The sequence below is a fragment of the Drosophila subobscura genome, chromosome E, assembly GCF_008121235.1.
Source record: "Drosophila subobscura isolate 14011-0131.10 chromosome E, UCBerk_Dsub_1.0, whole genome shotgun sequence".
In the NCBI taxonomy this organism is placed as follows: domain Eukaryota; kingdom Metazoa; phylum Arthropoda; class Insecta; order Diptera; family Drosophilidae; genus Drosophila; species Drosophila subobscura.
In genome coordinates, this window is record NC_048531.1 from 11,537,774 (window position 1) to 11,558,266 (window position 20,493).

Consider the following 20,493-nt stretch of genomic DNA (forward strand, 5'->3'; position numbering starts at 1 on the left):
GAGGCAGCAGAACAGCTAGCAAAAGGATTTCAGCACATTGTTTTTGTAGGATGTGTTTGTTGTTGTACTCGACAATTGCCGGAATGGATGTACCTGAACCAGAGCGCGGCAGGGGCGATCTGAAAGTTCTCCAAATACATTTGTACATATTTATGTACATATGTATGTACATATGTAAATATTTATGTACAAACATATATGCATAGACATATTGGATTGCTCAGTACTTGGAGCGCAAAATAATAACCAAATACCTTCAGCGAAATTTATAACAATTCTCATACGCAATATCACTCTCGAGTTACAGTTTTCACATATAAAATGTGTATAAAAATCGTAATTTGAATATTTGCATACATGTTTATACACATACATATGTACATATGCACATACACATATTCATATACATATATTCAGCGAGGGAAACGTTCATATTGTGGCAGCGAAACTTCCATTTAAATTGAGAGATTATTCTGTGTTCCCTTTCAGATCTTGCTTTCAATCTACAATGTTACCTGTACATCAAAGAAATGTTCTTCTTTAGATTATTTCCTCATAGTGCCTTAATAAATATCGATGAACTAATACTGGAAATAGAAGGGAGTGGAGTTTCCATTTGTGACTTTCCTTTTTGGCAGATTTTACTGTTCTAATTATAGCTTTCAATCGTAAATTTGTACATCCATACATACATATGTCATACACACGAGAAAGGTGCTCCATTCCCTTGTCAATTCATTCCACCATGCCGCGAGGCATCTTCAGCACACATCCACAATACACCTCCAGCACTTTTCTTTTGAATTTGTATTCTGAAATGCGAAACTCAATGACATCCATCGAGAACGATGCCAGAAGAAGCCGAGGCGCAGCATCCACATCCATCCCCCCAGCGACAACTCAAGCTTTCGATCCAGCGGTGCCATTGTAGCATAAAAATCACATTGTCAACTTGAGAGCATCTATCGACTCGTTTAATTGATCCTTCTTCCCTTTGTTTCTGCCTCGATAAGACAGCGGCGGGGACAGTGACGTTCCCAGGCCAGATGCATGTATTCTATTTCACATGGAAATATGTAATATGAAGGGCCCACTCGACTCCATACACACAATTAGTTTATAATTTAATCATTTTAACATTGTTTGTGATAGAATAGTTCCATTCATCACACAGAGTAAATCGCTTACCCACAGCCAAAGCTAAGTTTGCAAAAATTAAAAGAGCCAATGCACATGCCTCCTCCCCAAACCCTTCCAATCGACCCTCGACTCTTGCGAGCTCTTTTTCGTTAGCCTTTAAGGCAACGACAATGAAGAAGAGTCAGCAAGAAACGACTTTAAGGCCAAAAAGAAAAATAAATACACAGGTACAAACAAAAACAATAAAAAAGCAAAAGCAAAAGCGCTCACAAAAAATCTAAATAAATAAGACCTGCTCGATTTTCTTAAAACTTTTTGCCGTTTACAGCGATGGCAGCGGGAAGGTAGAAACAGGAAGGTGGGGAAACGAGGAGTCGCTGGCGACCCAAACGCACGCATACACACACACACACACACAGCCCCAACATCAACAACAACAGAAGAAACAGCAGCTTATACATACATACATACATAAATATAATATAATTGTATGTGTATGTGTGTGTGCTTGGATGTAGCAGGCGAAGGAACATCTTTTGCGAGCGCAAAATTGCTGTCATGGGTCCCCGATCCAGGTCCAAGTCGAGGTCCAACCAAGTGATGCCGCTGCCGATGCCTTCAGCCTTTAGCATGCCACTGCCACCGACACACGGTGGGGTTTTTTCTCTTCCAAAACCATAAAACTTACAAGTTTAATTTTTTTATTTTTATTTTACCATTGACTTATTGACTTACAGTTTATTGTTAAAATGAACTATGAAACTGGATATAAATATGAAGATGTAAAAATATTGTAGAAATGAATGAGCAAACATATTTTCGAATTATTCGAAATATTCGGTAAAAACAGTCCACTGTGCAACACCGCCACCGCCACCGTTGTTGCTTCTGCTTCAGCTTCTGCTGACTGCTGTTGCATTATTCATGTTTGGCAGCCAGCCATCGTGCCCCAAACACCGTCGCAGGCCCACTGCGCAGAGTGTGGGGGGCACGTTGACAACACACCACGCCCTCTCAGGCAGCGGCAAATCACAAATCAGCTGAGAGCGCCGCCATTTGCTGCAGAGAGAGCCGCTTCCCTCGAAGAATGAGTGCAAGCGAGCAGGCACTACTCGCACACAGGCCACCACACAAGCGCAAACTCACACACACACACACACACAGAGAGTCATGGGGAGGTTTTTGAAAAGCAGTTTTCCTGCTGTTTGAGTGTTCTGAACAAACATTCCCAGTTACGCAGCTCCGTTGACTGGTTGTATTTTTTATTCGCGCGAGTTAGCTGAGCGGTGCGGGTTCAGTGTTCAGTGTTTAGTGTTCAGTGTTCAGTGTGTTCGATTCGAGTCTGATTCGATTCCGAGTCGAGTTTTATTTCGTCGCTCCGCGCAAGCGGCACCACACAGTGAAACTGTTCCGGCCGCGGAACGCGATTTTGTTTTTGATTTGAATTAATTTTGCGTCGAGTTTGCTTTGGGCCCAGCTGCACGAGACGGAGCCATCGGAATAGAGCCGCCGGGGCCGTACACTCAACTGGCAGACAGCTTCTTGTTTTCTTATCAATCTACAACAACAACAGCAGCAGCAGCAGCACCAGAAACAGAAACACAAAAAAGAGAAACGAAAAACACAGAGAAAGAAGCTAACAAAAACTAACACTCTATCGGGGATTGCCCGGCAGTAAAGAGCAAAGCAGAGAAGCCGAACGAGCGCATCCGCCTCTCTAATGCCTTATCAGTAGCACGTATCTAGAACTGCCGTAGGAACACACAGGAGAAGGTCCGACCCCGACCCCAGCACAGACCCGAACCCAGAACCAGGCAAAAACCGACCACTACCACTCAATTTGGATTTGGAGTGCCATTCTCGCGCTGTCTCGTAAATTAATGTCATAAATTAATTTGGACCTCTGCCCGTCGTTGACATTGCAACCGGTGTCGCAGACGCAAACTCAAACGCAGCCGCAGTCCCCCGACTACGACTCCGGCCCGGTGTCGGCATCTCGTTGTCACTGTCACCGGCCCAACATCTACATTTCGGTTACGCCTGTGCGGTCAGGAACGCGTCCGTTTGGAAGCCATCGTCCGTCTCCCAACGATCCTACCTGCCGCAAAGTCAAGTGTGAGTTTGTTGTGCGTTGTGCGTGCTCGTGTGTGACCCTAATGTTCCTTAAATTACCTTGATGCTGAAAGAAAAAAAATAGATAAATTAAATAATAAAAATAAAATACGCAAGATAAATACGTATTTAATGTTATAAATTCGTCATAGTACATGCATACTCCTTGCTGACGACACGCTGATACGCCAGCGGCTTGCTCACAGATTTGAAGAATATGCTGAAAAGGTGTTTGTAGAATGTTCAACCTTTGAGGGAAGGGAACAACGTTCAAAGTGTTCTTGGACTGCCAAACCAAACCGATCGTAAATCAAGTTCTATTTTTTGGCAACAACAATCGCCCACGCATTTTCGGCAAGTGTCCAGTGTTCTATCAAGTTCATATCAATAAATACGCTCAGAGGATTACCACAGAGGACCAACATAGCACCGATACTTCCTCCGCCGGATAGCCACCGCTTCGACAGAGGGCAGAAGCCAGCGGAATACGAATATACAGGAGCAGCAACATACCACGCCAGACAGAAATCATCCTTGGAAATAGACCTCGTGTCATTCCAAAAGACGCACATGGGCGTCTGCACCGAGGAGCGCCCTGTGATGCATTGGGTAAGTTCTCAGCTCAGTTCTCGGACCACTGATCGGACTGCACTGCTGCAGGTTCATTGCGGTTCAGCGATAAGCCTGACAAATTTACGAAGCATTCTGCCTCAACTCATCTAAAGTTGGTTGGAAGCATTTACTTCAGTCAGGGCTTGGGAGCGCTGATTAATTTTTGATTTATCTCGAATCGATCCCGGGTTACTAGGAGTTATCAATGCCAGACCAGACCGAAAGCTAGCCGGGCAGAGGCAGAGGGCTGCAGAGACAACGGAAAACAGACAACAGCAAAGGCCACAGCTACAGCCGTTCCATGGCGATAACAAACCCCTTGTGCATTTCGCTTTAAAACATATGTACATACATATGTACATACATACATTCAAACATACTTATGTACATATTTCACAGAATTCTCGATCTATGGGTAGTGTTGTGTTGGGAGATCAGATCCCATGAGCTTTGGCTCGTAAGGTTCACTTTGTTCGTACAGCGTATGTAGCAATGCACATTTCACGGTAACGAAGGGCTCACTACTTTTGAATCTATTGACAATAAATAGATGTTATGGTAGATATGGTACTAGTACTAGTACTAGTACAGAGTACTTGTTTTAATTTACATGTGCTCATATTTATCTCCTCTGATTAATTTAAAACGAACCCAAAGGTAACAATACTCATTTTGCATGGATTCCTTGATAGATTCTTTGGGCGAGTTATCGTTATTATTATAGGTGCATAGTCTTTGGTTATAGTTATATGTATGATACGCATAGGAGGCTTACACGCAAGGCGGACTTCGATCTATGGACTTGATTGTGGATTATGACTGCTTTCGGAAATGCTCCCACGTTGCATGCTCGCTAAGAAACGAGAGAATTTAAATTGTGACGCTATCTCTCGGACTCTGAGTATATTTTTAGAGCTACGAATAGTCAATTTCATGATTATCAGTATGAAGTTGACGTTATTACGGCTCTATTTGTTATTTTGTGATTCATACGGGTTGACAGACTAGTCAGTGCAGAATATTATGAATCCAATTTAAGATTCAAAGTTAAAAATTTCTTTTGATTGGTTACGTTTAATATCAGCTCAAGACTATACACAAATCGGTGCACAGTCACATCCTCCACACAGCTAATACCACACATGGACACCATAATAGTTTTTGATCATATTTAAGCACTGAAATATTATTGAGAGTTGCAAACGCTATTTGTGTGGACTAAAATAGAGACATTCGTACATACAATAGACCTGCAACCTGCAACCTGCAAGACCTCTTCCATACATTTTGGTATACTTTTAATAACTTCAAGACATACTTTTTTGAAAGCTAATTTCATAATTTTATAATTATAAAAACACACAAAGCTCCACTGACTCCAAAGAAAGCACCCGACATAAACACTGGGCTCTAATCATGATTATAAATATAAAAGACTCAGATTCTCCCACGATTCACATCAGAATGGAAAGTGTCCTCTATACCCGCAATAAGGAAAACAAAACAGAATCGAAGACTCCGGCGGTCTAATATTATCACCTTGATATCGAAGATTCACAGTAGATCAGTAAAGCCTAAGGACATTTCGGTGCTAAGGCTGTGTTTCTGGACAAAGTTTCCCGACAAAGCGTCAAAAATATTGAAAAATCGGATTGAACTGGTAGAGAAATATCCATAACAGGCTGATTCTAGAAAGGAATATACATATACTCATTCGGAAGGAAGTGCTCTCCCCAAAAGTAAAAAAACTACCTTCCAAAAACGTTGCTTCAAAAATACTCAATTGATATTAAATCATAGTCATAGTGAGTGCAGAATATTATGATTTAAGTTATGGTTCCACCAAGGTTGGATGCTGAGTAATAAATAATACAGTAAAATAGAAGGAATGCTGTCCAAAACCCAATTGGCAAACGCATCTGCCTAAAGGATCGAAAGATTTTTGTTACCTTTAAGGGAGTATTGCACATTGTACAACTTTATAACATGACCATACAAGTGCTAGTTTATTTTTGGGCAGTGATTATTTTTCTATATTACGTAATAGTTTGGGTCCCGAACATACGAGTCCGATTGGCAAAAAAATTTGAGCCAAAATGGCAATACGAAATGGGCACAACGAATGTGAGTTTTGGCATGGGCATCGTGTTCCCCTAAAGGTAACAACGTGTTCCTAAGCGAATACACAACAAAATGTTTTTAAATTTTGAAAACAAATACAAAATCGAGAGGGAAACGCGGTGGGGGAAAATGTGAGAGGCTTATGCTGAGAGGCTGCAGGGAAACCTGTCATCCTTCTAACTCTCACTGCGGCGACACCAGCAGAGAGCAGCAGAGGGGCAGTGAAATAGGGGCGTACGGTCGCATCTATTTTCAACTAATTAATCAAAAATAAGTAAACTGGAGCATCGATGAGTCGTGGCGGGAGCAGGCGAGGCGAGGCGATAAGAGGTGCGATGGGGCGGGACGTGAGCACAACAGAGTTGCCTGTATGAAATCTTTTACTTGCCAGAGTGCGACATGATGTCTGATGCCTGATGTCTGGCCTCCGCTCGCGCTCGGTACTTGAAAAATTTTGTATGTTTTTCAATGAAAGCACTGCTGCCATCACACTTTGTCCTCCTCAACGTTAGCTCAGGGCCGGGGTGGGAAGAGATGGCATGGAATGGGACGGGATGGGATGGGATGGGATGTGAGCTGCTTTGTGACTTGGGCTTCCTCCTAAATGTGCCGCAACGTTTTCTGCGAATAAAGCGGAGAGTCTTTCTTTTTAATTGAAACGATCGTTGGCTTTGGCTTTGGCTTTGCCGCAGTTCCCATTGAAAATTAAACGCTTCATTTATAAGCCAGCACATCCTTTAATAATTATTTAGTATTTTAGAGCTTTGCATGTGCTCCGTTCTGAATACGTTCTTTTTCCACTGTGCAGCAAACCCATTAACATGTGCATAAATGTGTTTTTATTTTCCTGCAAATTACAGCAGCAGAGCGCAAGATTTCTTGGGCCCGGCGCAAGGGAGAAAAGTCCAACACCACCTGTAGCACATCAGGGGAGCAATCAATGTGGCAGTGCTGCAGGTGCAAATAACAATCACCCATTGTTTCGCACATGCTCCTCATCCTCGTGTCCAGATATTTGTGATCACAGTACAAAGCCGTTTGGCAATGCATACGGCACTGAGTCATTTAGAAGGTAAGTTTCATTCAGCCATAGCCAAACCGTCCACTCGTAGACTATAAACCTCTTTGCCAGCTATGAAACCGCCGATCGCGCTACCTTCGAGGACTCCACGGCCAAATTCTCGATTAGTCGCAGTCGCACGGACTGCACTGAGGTCAGCGATGAGACCACATCGGGCATTTCATTCAAAACGGAACCTTTCGGACCGCCAAGCAGTCCGGAGTCCACCAACGATAGCAAAAACACGCGCAATCTTGATGATTGTGCCGGCTGTGGGCGTCAAATACAGGTAAGATAACGGTGCCCCCTCCTTCAACTAAGCAATACCCAGCCTAGATACTGGAAACTATATAGTCAAAATATCAATTTTATTTCAAAACTTAAAAGCTGTTTATCTTCACGTTTTGATACATCTAAAAATGGATGGCTAATTATGCATTAATTCAGACAAACTGCACCACTGCACTGAGGATTCGGCAAACACTTGAGGATAAATATCCATTTGTAGTTTTAATTTTTACCCGCCCATAACAACGCATCAAGAATGCATCATTTTATTTGCAATATGTCATTTATGGAATGTGCCCTGACCTCTCTCTCTCTATCTCTCTCACTCTCTGTAGGATCGTTTCTACCTCTCCGCTGTGGAAAAACGCTGGCACGCCAGCTGCTTGCAGTGCTACGCCTGTCGGCAGCCGCTGGAACGGGAATCCTCATGTTACTCACGTGATGGCAACATTTATTGCAAAAACGATTATTATAGGTAAGTCGCTGGGCCAAAGCCCCATCCAACACCACATGCAGTGGCCGTTCAGTCCATTCAGAGAGTAGTGCTGGCTGGGCACAATTACTACGGGAGCAGCAGAAGCTCCTGGGAATCGAATCGCGGCTTGGAGCTGGTACTGGCACTGGGACTGGGGCTGGGCTAGGGCATGGGTCTGATGAATCAGATAACACCCCGACTGCATGCCAAGACATTGACTAGAAAATGATTTCCAAACACGCGAATGAAGTATTTATGCATGCAGCTTTTCCAAAAGCCGCCAAGCCCGTCATTGTTTTGCTCCACTGTGCGAAGGCTGAGCGAGTGCCAACGCGAATGCGAACGCGAACGTGAATTCGAATGCGAATGCGACTGCGAGAAGAAGCAGACCGCATCGGAGATCCGATACCAGCGGACCGACCGGGCTAGCGACTGGCTCCGCTCCTCCGCCTGACCTGGCTGGATGGATGGGTCTGCGTGTGTTCTGCTGCTTGCATTCCGCCGCATTCTCAAGAACGCTCGCTCACCTCGCTGCAGCGCACGCTAGCCTACTACCAAGACCACGACGAAGACGATGAAGACGAAGACGAAGACGACGGCAACGGCGACGACAAAGACGTCTACGGTGGACGTGGATCGAGGTTGGCTGGGTTGACAATCTTCGCTTGGGTGGGTTCCGGTGTCCCCCTCCTTCGCACTGGGTGAAAAAGGAAGCTGCAGTTGTGCGGCGATTTCACGCGCCGCAACCATCACGCGAGAACGGTGCATGTGCAGCAACAAAATGAAACAGAAACAGGTTATAATTATTCCAAAAATCCACCTTGGTGCACTTGCATACATATTTATGTACATACATATGTATGTACATATATGTACGAGTTGTAAAAAGATTCTCAATTGTGTGTTTTGTCAGACTGAGAGAGGCAGAGAGGAGACAACACCTGCTTACCACAGCGTAAATCAAAAAGTTTATCATTGACGCCGCCGCGGAGATGAGCAGTGAAAATGTTCAACTTTGCCTTCGCTTCTTCACAGGCGCACCATAAATCGAATGCAAGTCACGCTCGTCACTCGTATTTCCTCTCAAATGATTCTTGTGACATTTATTACCGCTCCATATTTCAAAATACCCAGCATGGCATGGTAGTCGGATTGGGAGTCACAGGCGGAGTCAGTGTCAGCGTCAGTGTCTGCAAGTGCGGCTGGTCTGGTCCCCACGGCAACGGGCACCGATGCAGCCGGGGCTGGGTCTGGGTCTGGCTCTGGATCTAGGGTCGGGTCCGCTGTGCTCATGCCCGGGTATTCGGATCTGTGTCGGTATCGGTGTCTGGATGTCTCTGTATCTGTATCTGTGTCTGAGTCTGCGGCCTGATCCCCCCATTGCAATCAGCGTAACCGAACCGCCGCCTCGCTCCGCTGACACGCACACAGGCACGGCACACATACCGATGCGGGTCGGATCTGTCAGCTTGTGTTTCGTGAATGCCGGGAGTGGGAGGATGGGGATGCGCTTGGCGGTCGCCATGTCATGTCGTACACAATCCATTCCTCCGTAATGTTTCATTTCGTTTCATTCCGGCGGCTTTTGCCGCCACTGCCGCTGCCACAGACTCACTCTGCCGTCGCTTCTGCTGCTGCTGCTGCTGCTGCTGCTGCTGCTGCTACTACTAGTCATTATCAATCACATCGAATACCGCGCTCGTGGCCCCTCCCCTGCAATCTACGAGTGCACACTCGCCTCTTGATTTATACTGCAGATGTCAAATATGACAGCGGTGGCTGCCTGCTGGCGGGGGGAGTGCAGAGTGTATGAGCAGGGCGACAGAAGCGAATTTATGCCCTATGCACCGTTAACTCTACGTAAATCTTGTGGGTGTTTGTGCATCGGGTCGCGAGCCTGACGGGCTGTGAATCGAAACCCCAACGAAAACGAGATCCAGCGCATCCAATGAAATAAATTCATGTTTTGTCAAATTGAAAAGCAAATATTTTCCACCAAAAACACGGCGGCTGGAGGGGGAGAAAATAAAATATCCGGCACAAGTGGACATGTGTGCTTCCTTTCATAAAGTTATACATAGCTACATATGTATTTACATCATATAAATGACATCTAGGGAACATCAATTGCCTTTTTACAAGTTGTTTACCTCATCGATTTGGCGCCTCTGAGTGTTTTTTAATTAGAGTTGATGAGATTTGGCCTTTGAAAAGGACTTAGAACTCATTCCCATAAGGTCTTTTGTCCCTATATATGTATATTTACAGAAAAATATACAAAGCACATGGGGAACCGTGCATGGGGCAAACATTTCCATCCATCAATTTTGTGTTGTCCTCAAGAAAATATATTTTCAATGGAATTAGTTGGCTTATGTTTTGTCAGTACTTGTAGGCAGTTCAGGTCGATAGCGGAAATTTAGAATCATTTAAAGTTTCAATGACCAAAAACATTCAGTAGATTAATTTAGAAAACGACAATAATATTGATATTCGTCACATAAATAGATAGAAATGTACATACATGTACGTAGACATTAATGTGTAGCCCCTGCTCTGCTAATTAACGGAATCCTATTAATTTAACAAATTGATTTCCGATATGTAGATATGTACAAGAAGCAAGTAGTTATATAAGATGCATACATATACATATGTATATATGTACATAATGTTATAAATATATCTGCCACATTCTTGCGTTTCCCTGTATATACATACATATGTACATAGCTGTTGAATGTAAATGTGAATGGAATTTTGGGAAGTCTCATCTTTCCACCCCACATCACCTTTTGCAAACTGAGAACTATCAGAAACTATCCAGAGCTGACTGCAAATTAATCTAAGCGTGGCTTGAAATATTGATTCATTTATCCGAATCGAAACAGTGCAATCGTTAGTAATCGTTTGCACATTTATATCACATTGCAGATTTGCGAATTAACTTAGATTTTTCAATTAAATTCACGCCTCTCATACACGATGCCAATTTTCGGAAAGCCCCTGGTGTGGAGTTGCAAAAATATCCGATAAGCTGGAAACATATGTATGTTAACCAGCTACTGGTTGCTTAGAGTCTCATTCAGCGACTCCGCCAGATCATAGCAGCATAGAAAAGATACATATACATACTCGTACATGCAGACAAGTAACTAATGTTTTTGTATCTCACTAATCTCGTCATCAAAACACATGTTTGCCACTGGTACCGCCTCCTCCGCCGTCAGCACAGCAACTGCCGGCACTGGGACGGAGACGGGGATGGGATGGGATGGGATATAGTGACTGGGCTGGGCCTGAGAGCCGTTCATAATTCTGTTGCTTATGTTTTAAGCTCTCGAGCAAAGCAAATAATTGGATTGTTGTGGATTATACGACACCGTTGGCTTCTGATGCCGATGCTATTGCAGTTTCAACATTGCCTTTGCCGTTGCCGTTGCCGTTTCTGTTGCCTTGTACATGTGGCCATGGTGGGTTTCACCATTGTCCCCGACGAGAGCCCCTCTCAGTGGTGACATTTTACAATCGGGCAATGTACCTGTTTCGCCTGGCAGTTCTGGTTTTTCCGCCAGTCAGGAGAAGCGAGGCGAAGGAGTGCAAAAAAGTATGCTGTCACCTCATTTCTGCATATTTCTTGGCCCTGGCTGTGGCTGACGCTGCTGCTGCTGCGAGTGTCTATCGTGATAATGTTGTGCTGATGGTACAACGGATAAGACCAAGCGAGCAAGTGAGTGGAGGCTGTGATCAAGGCGACAGTATCAGATTGGGTCGCTTAGCTCGGGCAGGACCAGGAGGCTTCTTGGGCAGCCATGGGCAGTATTTCGGACCGGGTGGACACTGTACAGTGTCATAATTTTCATTTTATGTGGCCCCTCGGAGCACCGGACCCAGTCGGGGGAAGAGGGAAAACACTGGAATTGGCTTCGTTATCACTGAAAAGGCTTTGCTCCAGTGCAATCTCAGAGGCAGGGGAAATGTCTTAATCAGCGACCAGGGATGCGCCCTGCTCCGTCCACCCCACTGGTGCCAGTGGCTGGAGTTGACGGTGACGGCGGTGACGCTGACCACAAAAGAAGGCAAGTGGAAGAAAAAGTTTTGGCATAAAATGTTTACAGTTTTAAAAGTCAGCGAAGCGCAACCATTTAATTGTGGCCAGCGAGCAAGAGACTCGGCCACCGAATTTATGGCCCCTCCGAAATCGCGGGTTATGCAATAAAATAATTTCTTCCCCCAGCTCTAGCTGCCAGCTAGCCAGCCAGCCAGGCAGCTGGAGCTCCAAGCTAGAATCATAGAAAGTATAACGAATACATTAAACGAACAAAAAAACAAAAGCATCTGCGTGATGGAAACTAAAATATGAAAAAAATAAAACACAAACACTCCAGACCAGAACCGGGCTGAGCAAAAGCAGTATTCAAGGGATTGGATTCAATCTCACGTTGGGTTTTTATGTTCTAGTCGCCGCCCCCAACGGTAGGCATCGCATCGGCCCTGCCCCAGTGTCTGTCTGTGTCTGTGTCTGTGGCCTCATCAAAGAGTTGAGCAAAAGTTTAATTTGATGGTGGTGGAAAGAGCATGCACCCAGCAGAAAAGGCTGAAGCGCAGTATTTATTTTTTATGAGCACTTGTCAGCGACCTCATGTAGCGCCACTCTGTCGTTCGGCAACCACAAAATAGTCACCGTGGGCAAACATGTGCAACTGTCCGATCAGATATGCCCTTACCGGTGAAGCTTGACAGGTAGCCTCATGGTATAAAGATATTCTTATATTTATCATTTTTAAATTACATTTATTTAGGTTTGGAGTAGCCTCGCATAGGTTGATATCCATCATCTGTAGATCATTAGCATTCATTTAGGTATCGTTTTTTGCATCCTTATAAATACATAAACAGTAGATAGTAGTTTATTCCAGCAGTTTGAAGCTAAATCTATCATTTCACCCACTGTGCTGTCGACTGGTTCTGGAAGGTGCCTCTGCGCTCCTTCATGTCTGATCGGAGATCGCTCGCTCTGCTGCACAATGCTCTAAGTCTCAGTTACCGCCTGGACACTCGGTCGACAAGGTGTAAGAGGGTTTAGAAGAAGAGCAGATACAAACATATACATACATATGTATGTGTGTACAGGGGCAGCGCGATAATTAAAATGTTTAATAGGCATCTTAAAAAATCATTTTACGCCGAATTTATGCGATGGACAGCAAGACCCCGACAGACAAATCTTTGAGCGGTGACGGTGAGGGGGGTCAGCGGTCCGTTCCAGCGTCAGCCAACTAACAATGGGGCGCTAATCTAATCTACTTGCCTATAAAATTATAGACAGAATGCCATTGGGCATGGGCTTGCGTTTCTTGGAAGCCGGAAAAGTCCTATTAAAGAACGCTTAGAAATGCAAATTTAAATGTAAATGTAAATGTTAATGAAACTATTAAGAGCGGCGTTGGAGTTGGGCCAAGTTGAGAGAGTTGAGACTTTGGGTTGAGTCTGAGCCAGGGGGTTGTTGGTAATCGGTAGTGGCAACAGTATCACCATGTGGCATAAGCGGCAGCGACCGTACGCACAGTCGAATAGACAGCAATCCAAACTAATTTTCCAGTGCATTTAACACGTAAAAAACACAAATCTTCACCAGAAAACTCATCGATCGGCTCATGTCGACTGATGTGGTGTGGTGTGTAGTTGTAGTTGTAGTTGTAGGCACAACAAAAACAAACCAAACCCCAAAATACAAATATAAATGCAAATACTCGTAATTATTGTATACGTTTAGGCAGACGCCGGACGAGGGCCTAGAATCGAATTATCACCATGGGACGTCATCGTCAGCAAAGCACCGAGGGAGAGGTAGAGGTAGAGGCAGAGGCAGGGGGAGGAGCAGGAGCAGCTTCGATGCGCTCTCACGAAACCCGGCAGCGAATATTTTTACAAATTCCGTGAACGGGGAAGGTTTGGTCGGGTTGATGTTGATGTTGCTCCTGAAGCTGGGTGGTGGCGTCTGGGAAATCCGCTGCGGCCTAGTTGTTTCTTTTGTTGTTGTTTCGGTATACTCGAACATACACTCGTACACGTGTAATCGGAAGAGCCAAGCCCAGCGGGTGGCACTTGAGACTTCATCGCGCAATCCCGATCCCTCTGCGCGTTACAAATGCTCTCACGTTACAAAACGTGGCCAGGGGACGAGACGTGGACGGGGACGGGGACGGGGAAGGAGGGCGTCCGTATCCCGGCCTTCTCTCAGCGTCCAGTCGGACCACACGTCGGTTTACACTTCGGTGTGCACAGCGCTCCTCTATGTGTGTGTATATGGATTTCCGCCCTCCAAACAGAGCTCGCCAGATCCGTCTCTTTAGGGTTTCAGCCAGCCCATCCATCGCTATCATGGGGTCGAGCCGTCAGGGCATCGAGTGGCCGCGAGTGGCCCTGTGAGTGCAACGCTGCGCCACTTGGCCACGATTCCATTCAGCTGTTATCATGGCAGCCTCCAGTAGCCCATCTCCACCCTCCCTGCGTGATTTAATCTATTTGCGTAATCAAAGGAAAGACTTGACTTTTTACTGTTTGCCGTGAAACAACATTAAATATGAGCCTCAACAGCCAGCCAGCCAGCCAGCCAGCCAGCCAGCCAGCCAGCCAGAGCCTGGGTACGTGGCTATCGTGTTGTATCAGCGCTGATGATCAGCAGTTTCCTCACACGCACACATGTCCCATGCTAGTACGAGGCAACACAAGTGGGGCTACGCCTTCTTTGCACAGTTTTCTGGGCAGAGCAGAGCAGAGCGAAACAAGTGCAGTGTCGCCAGGATACGAATGATGCGATGCGATAACCGAGGCATCGGTTATCTTACAGAGGTAGGGACAGATGCAGTGGCAGAGGCAGATGCAGGGCCAGGTCTGGAAGGGGTTTGATGGGCGCCGCGTGGTGTGTATTATGTACAGTAGTATGGTATTTTTGCCAGAAGCTGCAACGACATGTCCGCATCAGAAAGCTGTCTTTGGGGTTGTGGGTCTGGCTATGGCCTTAGTTTTGCCTACTAGCTGGAATGGATGCTTTGAAAACTGGAACTGAGAACGATAGCGGGACCAGAGTGTTGTCCGCATCCAGAATGTGGCTGTGTGTGTGAGAGAGAGTATCAGATTTCGAGCCCTCGAAAACATAATCATATATTAGGCGTTGTCACTTTGACATTTCGCCTGCTCTTTTACATGGCAATAATCATAATTCATTTTTCTCTCTCGCTCCCGCTCCCGCTACCGTTCCCGTTCCTCAGCCGGCCGGTCTCGGCTTTAGGGCGCAGGAGGGGCGTGCCAGGACGGTGGAGCCCATGAAATAAAGTGCTGTGGAATGAACTCTGCTGAAGCTGAAGCTGTGCGAGTAGTCTGAAACAGTTTTATGAGTTGGTAGCCGGGACTCCGTCGCGCCGCACCGCCGCCGTCCCCCTAGTCGGACGTAGCTGCCTGCATCCATGTTTAATATTATTTATGGGGCTCGCGTCTCCCGCAGCAGCACAAGGTACATATAGATGTACATACATCTGTATGTATGCATGTACATACATACATACATACGTATGCATTTGCGGCCTGGAATGAAGAACGAACGAACCCAAGTGAAAGATCGGGTGAGAGTTGCCGTCGACGCGACTCGTGTAGCGACAAGATGTGCGACAAGGCGAAATGACAAAAATCTCGGCGTCACATCCCAAATAATATTCAAGAAAATGAAAACACAGATGGAGGAGATGGGTGAGAACTGGAACGGGAACGGGAACGGTAACGGGAGCGAGGGTCTGTCTTGAAGTACGCTCCGCGAGTGTTTGAATATGATGAATTTATATGGAATTGTTTGTGGTGTCTACCCTGGGCTGCCTGCCTGGCTGGCTGTTTATTTTTGCCAGGAGCCATCTAGCACTCCAAAATGTGAGAATGAGTATGTTGAGCGAAGTTGAAACTGAAGTGAAATGCGCCAATTATTTTGATTAATGTCAAAGAAATCGCGTGTCTTGCGCATTTGATGTTGCATTTCCTTTCCCCTTTTTCCATTCCATTCCGTTCCTTTCCTTTCTCCACTGCTCACAGGAAAACGCTGCCATGCCACAGTCGTCATCCGTAGTGCGGGCTCCACTCGTCAATTTTGGCACGAAACCAGCAACTCCCCAATGATTATGGTGTTGCTGGTAATCTTTGATCTGTCATTTGCGAAAGTGAAAACAGTAGCCGCCAGGCCACAGATCGAAGCCCAAAACGAAAACGAATACGAATAAGAAGACGAAGACGACAACGACAACGACGACGCAGGCGTACACGATGACGATGTGGATGTCGATGTCGATGTCGATGATGAGTAGGCGTTTGAATTTGAGGGCCACTCATTGTTGGGACCCCTGGTCTGATCTGTCTGGGTGCCCCTGTTCGTGATTACTGGGACAGCAGACGGTAGCTGCGCAGCTTCCTGCCAAACATATTATTAGTTATGAAATTATAATTCTGTTGGGGAAGCCGACACAAAATATACTTAGCATACATATGTATGTATGTATGTACATACTTATTTATGATTTTTATAAATATCATGCCGAATAATTGTATCCAGTTGCGGGGGTGTGCAGAGGGAGTACACAATAGTTGCCTGGGCTTGCCAATTCCTTTAGAATGTTGCGGACTTATTCTAACAAATGTATGAACACATTATTTTCTTACAGTTTTTTCGGTACTCGTCGTTGCTCCCGCTGTCTGGCTTCCATCAGCTCCAATGAGCTAGTGATGCGCGCACGGAACCTGGTCTTTCATGTGAATTGCTTCTGCTGCACGGTCTGCCACACGCCCCTGACCAAGGGCGACCAGTACGGCATCATCGATGCGCTCATATACTGCAGGTAAGCCGCGCCAGTCTCAAATCTCCAGACGCCAATAACGCATCTTTGTCCAACAGAACCCACTACAGCATAGCGAGGGAGGGAGACGCCGCCTCGTCCAGCATGAGTGCCACGTATCCATACAGCTCGCAGTTTGGGTCGCCGCACAATGACTCGTCGAGCCCACACTCGGATCCAAGTCGGAGTATTGTTCCTACGGGCATCTTTGTGCCCACATCACATGTCATCACCGGGCTGCCGCAGCCGGCGCGGCAGAAGGGCAGGCCGCGCAAGCGCAAGCCCAAGGACATCGAGGCGTTCACCGCGAATATAGGTATGTTGGCTATGTTGGGCCATAGGCTGTAAATTCCGAACTGTTTCGAGGTACGAGTGGGCCATAAAAGCAGCAGCATGCAGCGTGCAACATGCCGGCTTGGCCCGGCCCGGCCCGGTCTTTATGGCCACTGGAGCTGGGATATTGGCGCCATTGAGGCATTAGCAAAGGCAGAAGCAGCTTTTATGGGTCTTCGTCATAAAACTCGGAAGGAGCTGTAAAAGTCTACAAGAGTTTCTGGATTGATTGCAGATCTCAACACAGAATACGTGGACTTTGGCCGAGGATCGCACATGGGCTCCTCGTCGCGCACCAAGCGCATGCGCACCTCGTTCAAGCACCACCAGCTGCGCACCATGAAGTCCTACTTTGCCATCAATCACAATCCAGATGCCAAGGATCTGAAGCAGTTGTCGCAGAAAACGGGTTTACCAAAGAGAGTCCTACAGGTGAGTCTTTACCCAGTCCCAAACCCAACCCCCACCCCAACCACAGCTCCACCTGATGACAGTTTCACATTTGCAACGCTTCCCATTCCCAATTTCCATTCCCATAGGTCTGGTTTCAAAATGCTCGGGCCAAGTGGCGCCGCATGATGATGAAGCAGGATGGCAGTGGAATGCTCGAAAAAGGAGACGGCACCCTGGACCTGGACAGCATCTCGGTTCATAGTCCAACATCGTTCATAATGGGCGGACCCAACAGTACGCCGCCCCACAACATGGACTAACATCTGCTCAGGGAAAATGGGAACGATGCTGCCTACAACATGGAGCTCGCGCGCCTCCGCCAAAGCTGCCCCTGTCCTTGTGCTGGTTCCGTCCGGGAACAAAGCCTATTGGTGGACCTGTTGAGTGGCAGTGACAATTAGATCGTGTGGGACCCGAATACCACATTCAAAACATATACTACCCCTAGAGAATGTTGTTAGACAAGCTAGCTAGCTGCCCGCCTGCCCGCCTAGCCTGCCTAGCTGTTGAAAAGCGCATAACTTATGTATTTTTGTAGTCGCTTCTAGCTCGTTGCCAGCACTAAATAAATATATTGACTGGGTTTCAGACGACAGCTCAGCTCCATGACTGCTCCAAGGCTTTCGGTAGTAGGTATTTTTGCGCTGCAGGAGGTCATCCCCGATGCCCCATCTCCGATGCCCTATCCCTGATCCCCTGTCCTCGATCCCAGTGTTGTTTCTATTTCTATCGTTCATTTGTAAATATGTACTGAAACCTTTTAGCAGATGTACTGGCCTGGCTTAGACACCGGATATTGTTAATATATGAATATTATTTATAGCGTACACGTACACTTCATCACATATGTATATAAAATGCATATATCTATATTACATATTTATATGTATTTAATATTTATTGCCCAAATTTAATAGTTAGAGATGAATTTAGTTTAGCGAGAAGCGGTCTATAAAATATAGTACATATATGTATCGTACGAGTAGAATAACAGTGCTCTACTGGCTTGCAAACACTCCGACAGATGGAGATTTAAGCGCGCTGAAAGCGAAACTGACATCAAGTTATGAGCAATGACATACTTACGAGTATACAGCTGTGAAAAAAATAATAGCACCACCACCACAAGCAATTTTCAAATAGTTGCCCAACTCACATTTTTAACTTTAAGGAAACTTTAAGCACATTTTTTAGAAAGGGAAGACTATCTGGGAACAACAAAAAAAATCACCTTTTTTTGTAAGGCTTTTAAGTTATTTAAGGAACTTTAGTAAAACTCGTAAAATTAGGCGAAAAAAATAATAGCACCACTTTTGAAAAATGGATTTAAAATTTAAAAAATGACCAACAACTAACGAATTTCTTAGTTAACACTTTTGAACTATTAATTCTAAATATATATTTATCATTCAAGATATAGTTCAGAGTCCTATTTTGGCAACATCAGCTGCGCAGCGTCATGGCATGGAATCCACTAAGTCCAGGCATAGCTTTTGAGGAGCTTTGGACCAGGACTCTTAAATTTGTTCTCAAAGTGATCCGACAGTGGTTGGTTTAGAATCAGCAACTGCCTTCTGGACGTCGGACCACACATTTTCGATGGGTTTTATGTCAGGCGACTGTGCAGGCCACTTTAACACGTTCAGTGTTGGCCCCGAACCATTCCTTTGCTTTCATGCTGGGGCTATTTTCCGTTTGAAAGACCCATACGAGTGGAATTTCGTATTCTGCAAAGGGTAGCATTACTGTCTCCATGAAATTCAAGGACACGTGCTGATCCATGATGGTTTATAGTCAATGTATTGGCCCTACTTCATAGTAAGAGAAGCAGGCCCATACCATTAAATTCAACCTTTTATTTTAAATGGTTTTCTTTGGTGTACTGGTGTTCCTTGAACGTCTTAAGTATGATCGAGATCCCTTTTCAGTAAATAAAACACTTTTTACTCATCTGACATTAAAATTTATGCTCCATTATAGGGATGTCCAATTGGCATGCTCCCTTGCAAACATCATGTGCTTAGTAATTTGTCTGGCGTTTAAAAGTGCGATTTTTTTTGGGCAGCAGGCTTTTAGGCTATGTTGTCTAAGATATTTCCAAACTTTCTAGCCCGTCGCTTTTATTTTAAGCTCTTTTTTTAAGCTCAATAGCAGGCTTGAAGGGAACCTTCTTGCTCTTGCGAATCAGCCTTTTGTCCCTAAAAGGGGTCATAGATCGTTTTCATCCACGTGTTTTACACTTTTCTTCATAGTTTAAGGCGTTTTTAATCATTTTATTAAAACTGCCTACCAATTGACCAAATTCTCTGTAAGTTTTTACGTCAAACATAAATTTTTTGCAAGGGTCGCGCTTTTTCGCATTTCAGAGCTTTCCACGTATTATTGTATTGATTATTATTAGCTTTTATGATAGAAACAATGAAATATTAGTTAAAACTAATAAATACGTGGTTTATACAAAGTCAATTCCGCGAAATTACGGATATTCACTTAAAATAGTGCTAACGGTGCTATTATTTTTTTCGCCATATTCGTGGTATTTTTTCTTAAAGTTCAAAAAAAATATATAAAGACAGAATTTTGAAGAAAGGCAACACTTTGTTTGTTAATGGAGAATACTTAACTATATGAAAAAACTAAAAATTTAGAAAAATCGCAACAGTAATTGCTTTTTTTTTGTCTAAGAACAAAATGTGTTGTAGTGGTGCTATTATTTTTTTCGCAACTGTATGTATGTATGTATGTATAACCGAAGCAAAGTGAGCAACAAGAGATTTGTACTTACAAATAGTTTAACCATAAGTCGTACCATAGAAGCCAAATAAAAATTATTAAAACAATCGAACATTTGCTTTCTTTTAATCGTCCTTAATACTGGTTCACCACTGTAAAGGAAAATGTGTTGAGTGGGAGACCACTTTGCCTATAAATAGATTTTAATTGTAATGGCTGGTAAGGTTGTAACGATTGTCAGGCATATACAATTTTTAACTGGTGTTTGCTATTTTTTATTTATGCATGTG

The 20,493-nt window shown here is 44.8% G+C and overlaps 1 protein-coding gene across 3 annotated transcripts; it reads left to right on the top strand.

Moving 5' to 3' along the window:
- The first annotated feature begins 2,526 nt into the window (after nucleotides 1-2,526).
- LOC117892514 (protein apterous) lies at nucleotides 2,527-18,040 on the top strand. 3 transcript variants are annotated; one of them, XM_034798798.1, is made up of 8 exons: nucleotides 2,528-3,861; nucleotides 6,849-7,057; nucleotides 7,118-7,334; nucleotides 7,669-7,808; nucleotides 16,514-16,687; nucleotides 16,744-17,000; nucleotides 17,253-17,449; nucleotides 17,557-18,040. In XM_034798798.1, the coding sequence occupies exons 1-8, from the start codon at nucleotides 3,823-3,825 to the stop codon at nucleotides 17,728-17,730; spliced, it is 1,407 nt and encodes a 468-aa protein (XP_034654689.1). In that variant the 5' UTR covers nucleotides 2,528-3,822; the 3' UTR covers nucleotides 17,731-18,040. The 3 variants fall into 3 exon arrangements, with proteins under 3 accessions (XP_034654690.1, XP_034654689.1, XP_034654688.1); XM_034798797.1 differs by having other exon boundaries at nucleotides 2,531-3,861; nucleotides 6,846-7,057; XM_034798799.1 differs by lacking the exons at nucleotides 6,849-7,057; nucleotides 7,118-7,334; nucleotides 7,669-7,808 and having other exon boundaries at nucleotides 2,527-3,861.
- Nucleotides 18,041-20,493: the final 2,453 nt, after the last annotated feature.